The 16,302-nt window shown below is 43.1% G+C and overlaps 1 protein-coding gene across 1 annotated transcript in view; it reads left to right on the top strand.

Annotated features, from left to right (window-relative positions):
• Nucleotides 1-16,302, top strand: part of ANKRD22 (ankyrin repeat domain 22) — a 268,125-nt gene that overhangs the window by 144,504 nt on the left and 107,319 nt on the right. The window contains exon 4 of the mRNA XM_086921946.1: nt 9,125-9,202. Within this exon, the coding sequence (XP_086778072.1) occupies nt 9,125-9,202 (78 nt within the window). The remainder of the gene's footprint in view (nt 1-9,124; nt 9,203-16,302) is intronic.

The following is a 16,302-nucleotide window of genomic DNA, read 5'->3' on the forward strand; positions in this document are numbered from 1 at the left end:
AGTAATGGGTAAATCTAATTTAATTTTATCAGAGGCAGAAATGTGAGGTAAATCAGAATGTTGTAAAAAGGAATCAATTAAAGAAACATCACAATAGTCAGGCTTATTATATAAAGTAGAATAAAAATTCAAAAACTCATTAACAATCTCATTATGAGAAAAAGCAATTTTACCTTGAGGACATTTGATGGAGGTAATCTGAGTTTTATCTCGTTTAATACGCAAATAATTAGCCAGAAGTCTACCAGACCTATTGGTATTAAAACGAAATTTGGCATTGGATTTAGAGAGTTGTATCCCAGCTCTAGTACTAAGGATTGCATTAAATTCATACCGCAGCTTTTGTAATTTTACTTTATATTGGAGATCACTAGACGAAACAAATAAACGCTCAAAATGAGCTATTTGTTTTTCTAGAGATTTGATATGTGAATTAAACTTCTTATTTTCATGAGCCATAATAGAAATAGTGGTACCCCTAATATAAGCTTTAAATGCATCCCATCGAGTGGTAATGGAGGTAGACTCTTCTGAATTAAAAGTAAAATATTCCTGAATAGCCTGGAGTAACTTAGGCTTATGAGTATCGTTAAGGACAATGTCAGAATTCATACGCCATCTTGACTGCTTAGAAAATGAAGATGATACATTTAATACAAAAGAAATTATAGCATGATCTGAAATGTCGATGGTACCAATGATAGGATCATTAGCAAATTGAATAAGGGAAGGGGAAAGGAAAAAATAGTCTATTCTGGAATGGGAGTTGTGTGGGTTGGAGAAAAAAGAAAACTCTTTACCAGTTGGATAGTGTAATCGCCAAATGTCAGCTAATTTAGTAGTTTGAAGAAAGGTCTTAAAGGCATGAAAAGTCTTGGACGGTCGAAATCGAGATGTAGACAATCTATCCAACAAGGGGTCTACAAAAATATTTAAATCACCACCAAAAATCAATGGAGCATTTCCCAACTTTAAAACTTCTGACGTAACAGTAGTCCAAAAAACAGGATCCTCTGACGTAGGACCATAAACATTCATCAAAAAGAAAATAGAATCATGAATTTTAACTTTAGCTATAATATATCTTCCATCAGAGTCTGAGATCTTATGCAAGACCTGACAATGTAACCTTTTGGCAAAGAAAATAGCGACCCCATTTTTTTTACCTGCAGCAGGTGAAGAAACAATAGAATCCACCCACTTTTTGTTCATGGAACTTAAAACTTTATCATCAGCATGAGTCTCTTGGACAAAACAGATGTCAGCCTTAGAATTACCTAAATAATCCAAAATTTTTAAACGTTTCACTGGATGTCGTAAACCTTTCACATTAAGAGAAACAATTTTTATATTATGAATGTTAGCCATTAGGATATAAGAGAAGAAAAAGACAGGAATAGGAACAAGAAGAAGGTAGGATAAGACATGTTAATAGAGTAACTCTGATCGAAAGATAGGAAAGGGAGAAACAAAAAAGAGAGAGTAAGGTACGAACATGCCACATAAATAAAGACAAGGAAACGCACACCCGTTCCTCAAGCATGGCCAGTTACCGTTGGAGCCCATGAAAAAATTTAGTAATAGACCTGTCACAAGAAACCAGCGAGATGAAGTCAAGAATTAGGGTCTTGTGTATCCATTGATGGAGGAGCCTGCTGTTCAAGGAAGAGACGAAGATCTTCAGGACGTTGAAAAGATTTAGACACATTGTCTTTCCAGATTCGCATTGTAGAAGGATCAAATAGTCCATATTTGAAACCAAGGCTCCTCAGTTGCGGACGAAGAGATGAAAATTCTTTACGAATAGCCACAGTTTCTTTAGCAAAATCCTGATGGATGAAGATTTTGGTTCCATTCACCACCAAAGAGGGTATTTCACGAACAGCTTTCCGAATAAGGACCAGGTGATGATGGCGCAGGACCTTAAATATCATCTGCCTTGGCTTTGAATGACGAGGATTACGATGTGACGGAACTCTATGAGCTTTATCAATTTCAAATTTTTCTGCAAACTTGATATTCAGGAGACCAGGCAGAAGAGATTCAAGATAAAGGGGACAATTGGTCCCTTCAATTTCTTCAGGCAAATTAAAGATGCGCAAATTGTATTGCCTATTGCGATTTTCCAAGTTCAACAGCTGAGTATGCATTGGCATAATTCTAGTCATTAAAGGTGTAAAAGCATCCAATTTATTCTTATTATCTTGGATTTTAATGGTATTGTCTGACACCTTCATGGACATAGAAGCCATATCTTTACGAACATTTTTAACCTCTGAAGCAATGGAATCAGTATTCAAACGCAAGGCTTTAATTTCCTCCAAAATCAAAGACAAAGAAGGTTCTGAGGATTCCACCACTTTAGATTTTGTGGGAGGAGGAGAAACCTGCTGCTTCCTTTTATTAGCGGAAGGATTTTTTGAATCCATTTTGAGGTGAAAAAATATGTCTGAATATGAAGAAAAATAGATTGAAACAAATAACCTCAAAATATGAGGAAAAGTATTGTAAATATGGACAATTGCGTCAAATAACACTGAAAAAACCCAGGTGCAGCAGCTAAACAGAACTGTAGGCGGAGCTAGGCCCAAGCCAGCCTCTTTCTTAAATGACACTCCGCCCCCAGGCTCACATTCTCGGCAGTACCTCGATGAGAAGCATGGAGCAGAAGTCTGTGAGGTGAAGAAAAATAACTCCGTCGTCCAAAATGCTCAAAAACGAACTCACAGGTAGGTGGAGGCTTCAGGAGGCAAGCGCCGGTATTTTCGCTGGGTTCTTGCCGGTAATTCGTCGTTAATTAGGGCTAAAAGCTCCGGGAATCACGGAGCTCCGGTGGCGGCGGCCATCTTGGATAACGCGCTCGCGCGTCTCCATGCTGCCAAGTCTATCTCCCACCCATCATCCATCGATGGAATGAATGCAAACTGAGCTTTCAAGTCACTCTAACTTGTTTTCTGTCGTCTTTGCTTCCTCCACTCATCTCGTGGCAGTGCTTCCTCCTACTGGCAATCACCTGAACTGCTGCCAAGCCATTAAACCAAAGGGAAAAAAACAGCAAATTAAAAAATTGAAAGCTAATGAATGAAAAATAGCAACACATCTGGTAGCCACTGATTTTAAATAGAAAACCAAAAAAATAAAAAGAATGCAACATTCATATACAATGAAGATGTCAGTAAATGAATAACCAGTATAAACCAGAATATATTCCTGCTATGGGATACAGTGCGAGTGTCTGACCGCCCAAGGTCCAGCCCAGTTCACAGTAACTATTACAGAAGTCTTAAATAAATTATTATTTAGGTAAATTCTGGACACACGTTCATCCTAGCCGCACAAGCCACATGAAAAAATAGGACGCTGTTTTCTATAGAGTTATCCGACTTCTACACCCGTTAAATTGCCCTGTGCTGGGCGAAGGACAAAACCATCTGTTACCATTCGTAGTTGCATGACCAATTGCTTATAAATTTGAGCTGATCAATATGCGAATGATGCTCGCAAAAGCCAATGGCTGAGGACCATTTTCTCCTTTCACTCTACGGATCACATAAGCTCTTGAGAGACAAAGAACGTTGTCTTTAGACATGCCTAAAAATGTGCCAACCTCCAGTGTCCCTACACTGAAAGAATAGTGTGAATGAAGATTGTACAAAAATAATGCCTATGTGAGGTGCCTGCACAGGGTGAAATTCCCGAAAGACCTTAAATGTTTCAAAAGCAAGGACACCAAGAAACCTTCAGTTTAGAAAGCTGCCATCGGCCAGCTTTGGCAAGAGAGTTCGGTATTATCCTGGCTGCAGTTTTATTCCATTGTAAACTACGGTTTACACAATCCAAGCCACCGAAAACAAGCCCACTGACAGATTACATGAAATATTCGCATTATAATATGGTGAGAAGTAATTGATGTTCAGCTACTTCCAATGATGTCCTCCGGGGGAAGTGGGTGGCAGACTATTTCCCCCCAGTGTGCTTTGTGCGCAAACAGGACATGGTAGCGGATAGGTAATTTGGGGTGGGGGGCGGAGTTAGAGAGGCTTTATAAAAGTGAGGAAGGGCGTGTCTCGCCTCTTCCTGACTCTGAGTATCACCGGGTGGGGAGGAAAGAGTAAGCACAAAGTTTGTAAACCTGCCCGCAGCCCACCCTACATGATTACTAGGGTTTGAAGCGAGGTTTTGTTGGCTCATAGTGTCTTGCCAAAGTTAGGGCAGGTTTCAGGGTTAGGCAGTATTTCGTGGGGTGAAGAGTCACGTGCGGGGGTATCCACACCCTCGGGTATGTTTATAATATTATTCCGAGTCCTGTAAAACCTCCCCTCGTCTCATGCTGGGCTCCTGTGCTGTTAAACGGGATAACGAACAATACTTTTCGTTCAAAATATACGAAGTATACAAAAGCTTCCGACTACTTTTCTTCTTTTATTCCTTTAAGACAGAACTTACAAGGTCATATCTCCTTGTGGCCACATTTCACCTGCCATATTGATCAAGGAGTCTCAGAGAATGGAAGGTTTACTTCTGCAGCCTCGAGTCTCTGGGAAAAATGGTAACCAAGCACATATTTTATTAACTGCACAATTTACACCGCTCTTTATTATAAAACAAGCAGGATTGCTTTCCATGCCCTCTACTTTCACCACTCTCACCACTCACTCCAAAGCATTTAATGCATGCACAGGGTCCATGTTAGCATACCACCAGGCCTATATTGTATGTAATATCAACAGTACATTTAGACTCCATTCCATGCATGTCAATAGAGAGGAAAAACCACATAGATAATCCTAAGTGCAGCAAGAGTAATATGTGACTCAGAGAGGACAGGAAATCGTTGGGGTAATTCCTTCACCAGAAATGTCCAGTTGACACTAGTGGATCTATGTATGATCACTGACTTTGTTGGAAAGCATTTCAAATAATTGAGGTAGCGCGAAAGGAGATGTCTGTGCTGAGAAGAGTTACCTGTAAAGTAAAATCACTGCTCAGTGGACCACTTAGAAGACCTAGGATGTGCAACCTGAGACATAGAAATTTAAGGTGCAGCTTGTGATGCCGATTTAGGAGGGCAAGCTTCAGGTTAATTCATGAATGTGCAGCACTCAACAATGTATCCAACGCAGCAAGGAACACTAAACCTAAAATATCCTCTCAGCAAAACTGCTTTGCGAATGGGCTGCATGTGCGGCCCAGTCCAGGTCGCCGGCTCCCAGCCAACACCCTTATAAGGCAAGCACGTAATTCTCCTGCAGGGCTTATCTTGCCCATCCCTCAGCCACGCTTCCAACACCTCGCCCATCTTAATTCTGGCCACTGGATATACCAACTCCCAGCAGCGCCTTACTAATAATCTGGCCCTGAAATGTAGGACAGTGTGGGCTGTGAGACCGGTGTAGACACGCGTCCGCTCATCTGACTCCAGGTAAACACATTTTGAGTCATACAAAGAAGTTGTAATGCAGTATCTTAGCTCTTGGAAGTATGTAGAGTACAAGGACAATCTATGAATAAATGATAAGGAAAAGTTTGGTGTCCTGTGAGGAAGACCAAGATCCAAGTAATAGTACCAATGAACAAGAATGTCATATTCGCCCACATTTTGCTGGGGTCACACCCAGCAGTTCCCCTTAGACATATGAGGAGAGGAGTCATTTTCAGAGGACAATTAGAACTAGCAGGTGACTCTAACTCTCTCTTCAGCAACTTATGCTTGTTAGACAGGGAATGTTAGTCAGAAAATCCTGTCTGGGAGTATCTTATCAGCAAGTCATGATAAAGAGAGCACCACCCTCATTACGCACACACACAATGATTAATATGTTATAACTATATAATTATTTGTTGTCTACAGAACAAGTACATCAGATGATCATGGTTATTGTAAAAAAAATAGCTGAAAATATGCAAATTAAGGCGAAGATTAGGAAGGCCCGAATCACATTTCAGCACACATACCTAACCTATTAGTCTATTCTATAAGCAAAATATGCATTGTTGTTTATCCAACCTTAATGGCTGGGATAATTCACTAAGCTGTTATGCCATGCTGTGCATAGTTTCCCCATGTACCTTATGCTGTCCTCACTTCAGCGGTCGGAATTCAATACCTCAGCACAATTTAGTTCCTCAGCATGTCCCCTCAACAATTGATCCATGTCTCCAAGTCTAGCCCTGAGCCGGTATCTTCTATAGCTTTTAATAATAAAGGTATCTTATGGTGCAAGAAGGGTCCCCTTGTGCTCGGCTGTTACTTCTGCTACAAAAATGTGCAAACAATGCCTTCTGCTGAAGCATATTGAAGCGTAGAAAGCGAATGCCACCTTTTCCTTCTTTCTTCTAATAAGCATATATGCAGGGCAGCTATCCCTTGTATCTGCAGTTACAGCGCATGCCCCAAAAAGTCGAAAATTATCCTTCTCTGCAGGGCCAGACTAGCCATAATGGGTATCGGGCATTTGACCGGGCCGGGAGGCTGGAAGATTGGGGACCGGTATATAGGCCCCAGGTAGCAAAAGCAGCTGTGCTGGGGGGCGGGTTTGTTCAGCAGCAGTGCTTAACGCTTGCCACACCCCACACCCCACACCCCTGCTCCGATAAAACTGCTAGGGCTGCTTTGTGTTCCCAGTCCGCCCTGCTTCTCTTCTCTGTCCGTTAGTTTGAACGGTATTCGAGAACATGGAGTTTCCAAATTTAAAAACGCATCAATCAAGCACGCCCTTGTTAGCATTACCATTCAAACAGTTAGTCGGCCTTCCTAGGCTCTACTCTTGCATGTGCAGTCTCTGATACTGCAGGAATTCCTGATCACATGGAATCAGGCCTGTCATTTATGGAATCAGGCCTGTCATTTATGTAGCATGGATTATCAACATACAAAAGCCCTTCCATATGCAACAATGCATTACTGAGTGAAGTTCTCAGTGTAGATGAAAACATCCTGCTCTTCTTTCCCGAATGAGCATAGCATTAGGAATTCACTATCGTTGGAGGAGGGGTGCAGTGCAATAATGGGGGGATCACATCTGTGGGATATGGATGGGGCTGTATACAGCACCTGGTAACCCTGCAGCTTTGGAAATTGGAGAAAGGAGCCGGGATAACACCTTGGAAAATTCCTAAACTGTTATAGTTTACAGCTCCAATATAGGACTCTCTCCCACCTTGTGGGCGCACCCTTCATTTTTATTTATTAGCACTCCAGCCTCGACTCTTTGTTGTCCTCAATCAGCCCTGCAGGTCATCTCCTGTGACTATCATTCCATTCTTCGATTCTCCATCACCCCCTCGATAGGTTAATCATACACTGTCAACTGAACCTGGATCTCAACACTCCCTCTCTCAGGGGACTGGCAAGTTAAGTGCTGGTAGTAACTAGCTATTAGTCCAAGCTGAATTTGAGAAATATGCACTGAAACAGGTGTTGATTGAATATTAGGCATTCATCTTCAAAGTTGCTCAGTTTCTATCCAGACCGGAGTAGTACTAATAACCTATTAAGGCCTCTTGGTTAAGGAGTTTTGTTTTTCTAGGTCATATTTTTTTTGGTGGCACATTCATAAAACAGAGTGCTCTGATTTCAATACCAGTGATGATACTCTAGTGAAATTAATCCATTAAAGAATCTGCCATGTTAAATGTGCTAAAATCCAAAGAAAGCTTAAATCAAAAAGAGTATGTTGAATTAATAGAAAATTGTCTTTATTTAGAAGTCTTTCTTTGACAGCGTTGGCTGAAAACATCTGGGACCATATAAACTTATTGACTGTTATTATTTCAAATGTAATTTACTTTCGTAAGCATCACAGTTTATCATCAGTGATGCGGGGAGCTAAACATTCTATAACTGTAAACATTACTAATGAGGTTTGACATTAATGATTTCTCAGATTATTACAACGTTAGATGTAGAATATATGGGTTATGAAACGGATGGGCTTGGAAAGACTTTAAAAACGAAATAATGGTAAAACAAAGGGGGATATGTACAATGAAGTGGCAGAGCGTGTCGTTAGCCTTCTGGGCTTAATGACACGCTCCGCCACTTCGGAAATGCAAGGCTGCACTATATTTACAAGAATATGGTGCAGCCTTGTGTTTCCCCCTGCGATGGTGCTAAGTTTAACAACTTAGCGACAACGCAGGCACCCTTTTACCAGAGTGCAAGGGTGTCTGTGTGCGGGGAAGGCTTGGTTATGTGTAGGAAGGCGTTCCTTCCTGTACATAAACAATCCTAAAATGCAATTTTGTAACTTTTGCACAAGGCAGCAGACATGGAAAAAGCAAAAAAGAGGCGAAATAATGCATTTCTACTCGTTTCGCAAATTTAAGACCAGGATTTTCCTGGTATGAATTTTGGCGCTGCCTCCTATGTATGCCATAGGGGACAGCATCATATACAATGGGTGTTGCGGTGGAACGCCCACCACTACCACCAGGCTGCATGTCCTTTCACGCTGCCTTATGTACAAGGTAGCGTTCAGCCACGTTAAGTGGCTTAGCGCTGCCTTGTACATAAAGCAAGGCCCCTAGCGCCACATGAACGTCACAAAAAGTGACGTCCCCGTTGTGATAGGGGCTTGTACATATGCCCCAAAGTTTCTGTCCTTTTGGCATGAGCCTGATTTCCTATTAAATTACATTACTGACCCCAAAATCCCTTCAAACTAGGAATTGTGGTGCCCCTTTTCACAGCTATTGCACCACCAGTTTGTTGTTGACCGAATGTGTATTGTAAGTATACTACATTTGAAACGCAAGTCCTCATTTTCATGGTACACTCATAGGTAAGTATGACTCGCTTCACAACATTTCTTGAAAGTACAAAAATTACAGGCACATTCCTGTGCTCCATTTGACTGGCGTCTGCCTGAAACAGTTCAGATTAGATCAGCACGTGCCCGAATCCGCCGAGCTGCTTGGACGGCCACTCTCCATTAGGTTTACGACCCCGTGTCCTTTTGATGTGACCTTTGTGCAGTACTTCGCAATGCGGAGGTGAAACCATTAAACATGCTGATGATTCACCAATAAACAACCAAGCGACATCATTTATTGTCACCAATCTAGAGAGAAATTAATAATTTTTGTTAATGATTCTAATTTTGTAATTTGCATTTTCCATCAGATAACCAAGAGCAAACAGAATGAAACATTAATCAGGATGTTACTCGAAGCTGGCGTAGAAGTCGATGCCACAGATTACGTAAGTGACTGTCTAACTCTTCTATGTTTATCAGAGTCCTTCCTTACAGTGCATTATTTTTTTCAGTGTTTAGAATGGTACATGAAATACCCGTTTATGGAACATTCATCAATGCAGGGAGATACTTTTCCAGTTTGTTTCAACATGTCAATGTTGTGCTTTTTCACAATTTGTGTTTTTGGGGCTCATTTAGGTTCTCGGAGTCCCCTGAACATCAGGAAACTTCACCTTTATTGTGTTTTACCTCTTTCTCAGAGGCAGCGGGCAGATTGTGGAAGTGGTGGGGCGTGTAAAACTCACATATGCTTATAACGGATGATAAAGGCTTTGTAAATGGAATGTTCCCCGATCACCTCTGCAATACTGTTAGAAATGTGGTCTTTGAGATAGTGTTAGAAATTGGGTTTCTGGTTGGCAGAGGTGTGAAGCCTGTCCATGTAGGGACCCACACTATAACAGGGATAAGTATAGTACACACTAAAAGTTTACTTGTGCTTACCCTGTGCTAGCTTGGCACAGAGCTGGCAAGCTAAACTAAAGAGGCAATATGTAACGTATTTGTGCACACACACAGTAACACAGTGAAAAGACTACAAAAGTACTCCACACCAGTTTAGAATATTAGCCAATATTTATCTGAGAAAAATAAGACCAAAACGACAACAAGCCAACTTAAACAAGTCAAGACGTGAATTTTCATAGATTTTATCACAAATTCAGTGCTTACAAGTCTATAGCTCCAAATGGGAATATTTCTCGGTGTCAGGAATCAAGCCAACTCCCTCACAGTACCTTGGAGGCACCAGAAACTAAAGACATGGCGTCGCACAGTGGAGGTGAGTGTTGGTTCCTTAAGGCGGTGCAGGGTTGTTGGAGCTTTGGTTGCTCCGGGCAATTCGTTGCACAGAGGAGATGATCTCGGTTGAGGGTGCGAGCACTCGGTTCCAGAAGGCAACATGGCATTGAGGCGACACCGATGTTGAGAGTGCGGGATGTCGATTCCTTGGAGTTGAAGTCGAACCGCTGGGCCCCAGGAGGAGCATCGATCGGGAGTCACGCATGGCCGGGGAGGTGCAGAAGTGGGGACAAGGCACCACATATATCTGTGGCACGGTGTGCAGACTCACACTGCAGCAGTTCTTTGGAGGCGCTGCAGCAAGGGCGGGGTAGCTGTGAAGTCAAGGTCATGACATTGCACACCTGGCAAACCTGGCAAGCGATTTCCACGGCTTCAGTGCAGACAGAGGCAATGCTTCGATTTTGAAGAAAAACGCCAGTTACTACTGACGCCTCGGGTGTTGATTTCTTGGTTGAAGCGCCAAATTCACCTCCAAGGGCCCAGGACTGGTTTTAGCACCACTTGGCAGGTCAGGAGTCAGAGCAGAGGAGCCCAGGTGCTGGTTGCAAGATGCAGGTGAAGTCTTTGATGTCATTGAGACTTCAGCAAGAGGAGCAAGCTCAGTCAAGCCCTTGGAGAACCTTAGAAAGAAGGATTGAGAGAATAAAGTCCAGGCCTCTCACTCCCACTCAAGAAGTAGCAGGCAGCAGGCCAACGCAGCAAAGCGGGCAGCAAAGTCAAAGTCTCTCCTGACAGCACAACATCTCTTCTTCCTGGAAGAATGTATTCAGTCCAGAAGTGTTCTGATTATATTGTGTTAGAGGTCCAGTACTTCTATCCATATCAGGCTTTTAAGTAGGGAGACTTTAAAGAAAGGTCTTTGTAGTATACCAGACCCTGCCCTTCCTTGCCATGGCTCCAGACAATCTACAGGTGGGTACGCAGCTCTTTGTGTGGGGACAAGCACAGCCCTATTCAGGTGCAAATGTCAACCCCTGTCACCACTGTAGCTCCGGAAGACTCATCAGCCTTGAAGTACCGAAAATTATTTACCACCTCCCAATTAGAGTTATATTCACAACCAATCCCATTCCCATTACCAAAAATCAGTCGGTTGGCAGTGCAGAAGGTCCAAACGTTTATTATAACAAACAAACTCTGCCAGAGGAGCTCCTTGCGACCTAACCCCACGAGGTCCGCCAAGAAGACTGCTGGCACATTATCAGAACATCACATATATACAGTTACATTCTCGAAACCGTTACCTAAGATGGAAAAATACAAGTTGGTACAGGTTGGTGCAGAGGGAAAGACCATAAATGGGAGACAAAGCGCTCTTGGTTTAGCTCATCCTAGATTAGCAAGGTCATTCGGGTGACTCCCTTCTGCTAACTCCGAGAAAGTCTGCCCCGCACCCCTCCCAGAATGTGCCTATCAGGCCTCCTTCTGCTACCTATAACCATGACAGACCTAACGAGCTGGGACCGCAGTATTGCAACAGTTGGGCCATGTCTCAGGGGAACGACTTCGGCGAAATAATTGAATAAGGTCTGCTAATGTAGGGCTTCGAGCAAGCAATTGTGGAAAGAGAGAGTGCAACACTCTCAATAGCAAACAATTATTACAAAACTACACTTTTATTGAATCAATATTTATGATTTAACATGCGACTTTTATTAGTGAACAGACCAACATATTTTTTTCTTTTTTCTTTTAGTTTATTATATATATTCATTGTTGTATAAAAATAATTTTTTTCTTTTTTCTTACAAATGTTATTTAGATAAGGAATATATTAATTGTGCAAACAAAATTCCATACAATTACATAACGCATACAATGGTGAAAAAGTCAAAACAGACATGAAATTCAGGTCGATGGAAAACTGAGGTAGACAGCAAGATGGGATAAAGCACAAACTTGAGGTAGGTAATGTGGTGGAATAAAACACTACGCGCGTTTCGGCCTGTGGCCTTCGTCAGGTGACTGTCATTCGTGAGGTACAAACATAACAATGTGTAATGTGCAACAAAAATTTTAATAGTATTGGTATGTAAAATGTTGTTAGGACTCCTATTTTGCCATGCTTTATTTCTTCCAATCAGAACAGTATGCTAGGACTTTGAATAGATTGGTATTCTGACGGACGACTCTTACTTAGTTATCCATGTCCAGATGGGATCGATGGATTTCAGTTAGATAAATTCTGGATGGTTTTCTGGTACGAAAACAGGTCAGCTACTTAGCTTGAAATTAATATGTTCAGCCGAACATATCTAAGGTAGACTGTATGGCTATATCATGTAGGCTCGAATTATGTATTTCAGGTCGCCATCTGTATTAATGCATTGGGTGTAATCTTTTATTTCACGTTCTGTTAAATATAGGTCGGGACCATCCGATGTCTTTAGTCTTTATTTGTCCAGTTCGATATGGCCCCGCTCAACGACGATACTCCTTTCAGCACCCAGATGGCGTCGGTTAAGTCAAACAGGTGTAAAAAGTGCAAAGCAGTGCATGTTAGAACCCTAAGTTACTGCAATTCGGGTGTATGCTAGTGTTTGCGTACTTTGCGGTAAGTAATCTAGCTACATCATCCTAAGTCTAAATAATCGATTATATGCGTTACATAACCGGAAATCAATTCCGGTTCCTCAAACCCTCCTTTTAGCGTGATGTAGCTAAAGAAAAAGGTGACGCTAATCTCGGAAAACCTCCTCATCAATAGCCATTAATTCATGAATCTCCTGTTGGAGCATCTGAATCTTGGCGGAAACAGGGGCAGGGACGCACAGGGCCGTCATTAGGAAGTGCAATAGGGGCGACAAGCCGGACCACATTGTATTAGGACGCAACAGGTGAAAATGACACCGGCCGCTCCACCCAATATTAATAACAATGTCCAACCCCAGGTTGTCAGGAGCCCCCAGAACCAGCCGGATAGTGACCAGGATCCATTATCTGTATGCATTTCGGCCGCTATGCGATGCAGCTTTTGAATGGCCAAATGAACAGTGGGGGCGGAGTCTGGAATATATACACAACAGGAGCTGCCAGTCACTCGGCATGCTCCGCCTCGATCAGCCAAGATAACGTTCAAAACCATACGGTTTTGGAGCGCAACGAGCCTGGTCGCCTGAAGCTCAACCGTAATATTGGCCAAGATATCAGTAGTGATGTTAATGACGTTTTCTACTATTCTGGACAGCCTTCTTATTTCTCTGCTATTAAAGATAGGTCCCCAGAACAGGACCAAACCTTTGCTAAAATCCGTGAACTGCTGCAAGGAGGTGTCGGTCTGATCGACTTCTGTGGCTCTGAGCTGTCTACGTTGCCTATTGGGTACTGCTCTCGCTGAGTGTAGCTGGTGTGTTCTATGGTAGTTGGACGGTGCTATGTACACCGGCGGGTACAGGAAGGACAGATAGCAGTGCCCAGCCCAACCACGGGGTAACCAAGTGTAAGCATTTTCCCCGCATACGAAATACACATTGGGTGGCGTTAACAATGGTGGACTGCTAGGTATCTTCATACGATGCGTGTAATTGCAAATACTGTCACCAACCTGTACATGCCCCATCCCCTGTACACAGAAATATGAGGAAGTATTTAAAATAGGAATGGGCACAATGCGTTCGCTTGTAACGTTTCGATCAACAAAAAGCTGGAAATATTGGGAAGCATTAAAATAGTTAAAATCATAGAGTTCATCCTGCAACCAGGTACTTTTCCTAACCTCCATGTACCTATTCATTCACGCCTGAGAGTCTAACGATCCCCGTCACCCGTTACCTTATGGGTCAAATCCCTGATGCTCCTCGATATATGCTAAAATCATATCATAATCTTTCGCGGTATAATGTTTGTGATTTTCTATATAATGATTGTACATGGCGGAAAACATTTTGAACCATGCTTCACAACTCCCTAAATAGGACAGGGGTAGTGAGAGGAACAGATCGTGATTGTGCACAACAGAAGGCAGAAGCCCACAAACCCAGCAGTCAGTAGTGCTGGTAGCACTATGCGTTTGATGAAGCATTTCTACAAATACATTTTTCGCATAAGTCTGGCGATGTCGTTCTTTGTGGGGTGCTAAGGTGAACATTAAATGCTCAGGCGGTGCAACAGTGGAAGGTAAAAGAGTTTGCAAAGGGTATTTATACTCTAGATATACATACGAATAAGCCCATAAAAACAGCTATTATAACAGTTATAACCAACACAAAGGCTACCTTGACCCTCGTGGTCCAGGTTGAAAACATTGGTTCATAGAACGGCACGTATCGAGGTGCAATGGGAAGTTCTTCTTCAAATACAATACGACCAAAAGGGTACATTCCTAGCTAAAAGTCCAAAAATAAACTCGGGCCTAGCAGTCCGTTCTGCCAGAGGGTTCTTCTCCCTGTGTCCGTCAGAGTCTCACAGGTAGACTCCTATCGTTCATCTCAAGAAAACAAAGAATTGTGATCTGAATGATCCCGTTGTACAATCTGGCCGTTCACAGGAGTTAGTCTTTCTTTCTGAACAGAGCACAGTGATCAAAGTTCCAGCTCTCAACGAGTTCAGTCCAGTGTCCCGCTCGGTACCTCAGACCTGCAAACTAGCAAACCCTATCTTTTCAATTGAGTCTTTTCCTTATCTCCTAGTGGTGGGGTCTGAGGCACCGTGATGTTTTCTCGGCCGCAGGTTGTATCGCACATGACCCGGAACTTCCTGATCAGAAAATAGCACTGTAGGTATCTCTTTCTCATTAGAACTTTTGCTTGCCGGGGTACTCAAAACAGGATTTAAAGCAATTGCAGATTCAGCAGAGACCGGTTCACCCGATCTTGTCACTCCCTCCTCTTGCCTTTGTTCGATCTCGCAGGCGTTGGAGAAGGGTACGTCCTGTGTCAATTAGGAAAGTCCCCATCAATTCCCCTGTTACATAAGGTCCCTGTTGATTGACCGGGATCGACACTTGGCCCCTACTCTGTCCCTGGCTGTCCTATGCGGGACATACGCATCCTGATCCTCAGATGCGTAATCATCATGATAATACTGCCTGCCTTGGTGACCATCGAAATGATTTCGTTCAGACTTGCCTGATCCTTCCTCTCTGCGCATATCACTCCGATCGGGGCCACCTCGTCCTCGTCCCCGCCCTCGGACTGCACCGTTCTGGGCGAGCAACAACGGACACTGTGCTTTCCAATGCCCTTCCTCTTTACAGTATGAACATTGGTTTATCCCTACCGTCGGAGCCCCGCCTGCGCCCGCCCCTCTGGACATGGGCCCTCTGGCCCCTCTCCCCCCTCCTTGTCCTCGGACAACTTGCTGAAGCAGCACCCGAGTTTTGAGGTCCTTGGACTTTTTCTCTACTTTATCCTTACTTTCATTTTCTCTATGTTCATAATACTGAGCCATACTCAAAATCACGGAAGGGGTGGAGGTAGTCCAGGTACTTTCTGCAGCCTGTAACCGCGCAGAAATTTCCTGGGCCAAGTTCGTAACACACCTGTTCACGAACAACGTGGTTCCACCCTCCGTGGCCTAATCTTGCCCACTAAAGTCAATGAAGACTCCTTCGAATCTAGTGTAGAAGATGGATACACTTTCATCCTTTTTCTGCCTACAAGCTGTCAGTTTATCCCAGTCAACTTTTCGCGGAGGTATTAAGGTGTGCATATATGTTATTATTTTTGCCGGCAGAGAGGTTATTTCATTCCTAGGCTTATCTCCTGGTTTACGATCACGGTCCCAACCTCTCAAGTCTTCCCAGGTCCCTCCTAGTTCAGCATGATCAGTGTTGTGTACCTGCCGCCATATATCAACGGGAACTAGTAACACAAAGAATAACTCAACATCTGCCAGGGTCATTACGGCAGAGGCTGCATCCTCGGTCAGTTCCTTATAGTAGGCGGTGGGATTCTTACGGGGGTCAGGTAGTTGGGATTTCAGAGCAAGAACTTTGCTTCTTTTCCACGGAGTGTATACCCATTGCTCCTTAAACCAGGCATCCACCGAGCCCGTATTACCTGCTGGGCATTGTCGCGTTCTTCGGGAATTTCGGGAAGGCAAATAGGGTGTGCCTCTCGCATGGGATGTTGAGAAGTCCAAATGGGACTCTTTAAAAACATCCTGCCTCGATATTTAACCAATGTGTCTACGTTCTTATATAATTCCTGTAGATCCATGTTGAATTTATGGGTCCAATCTCGGATGTTATATAGTATCTGAGGGGCGCTTCCATTGTCGAAGCTGACTTCCCAAGCTCCTA

The sequence above is a fragment of the Lissotriton vulgaris genome, chromosome 5, assembly GCF_964263255.1.
Source record: "Lissotriton vulgaris chromosome 5, aLisVul1.2, whole genome shotgun sequence".
NCBI lineage: Eukaryota > Metazoa > Chordata > Amphibia > Caudata > Salamandridae > Lissotriton > Lissotriton vulgaris.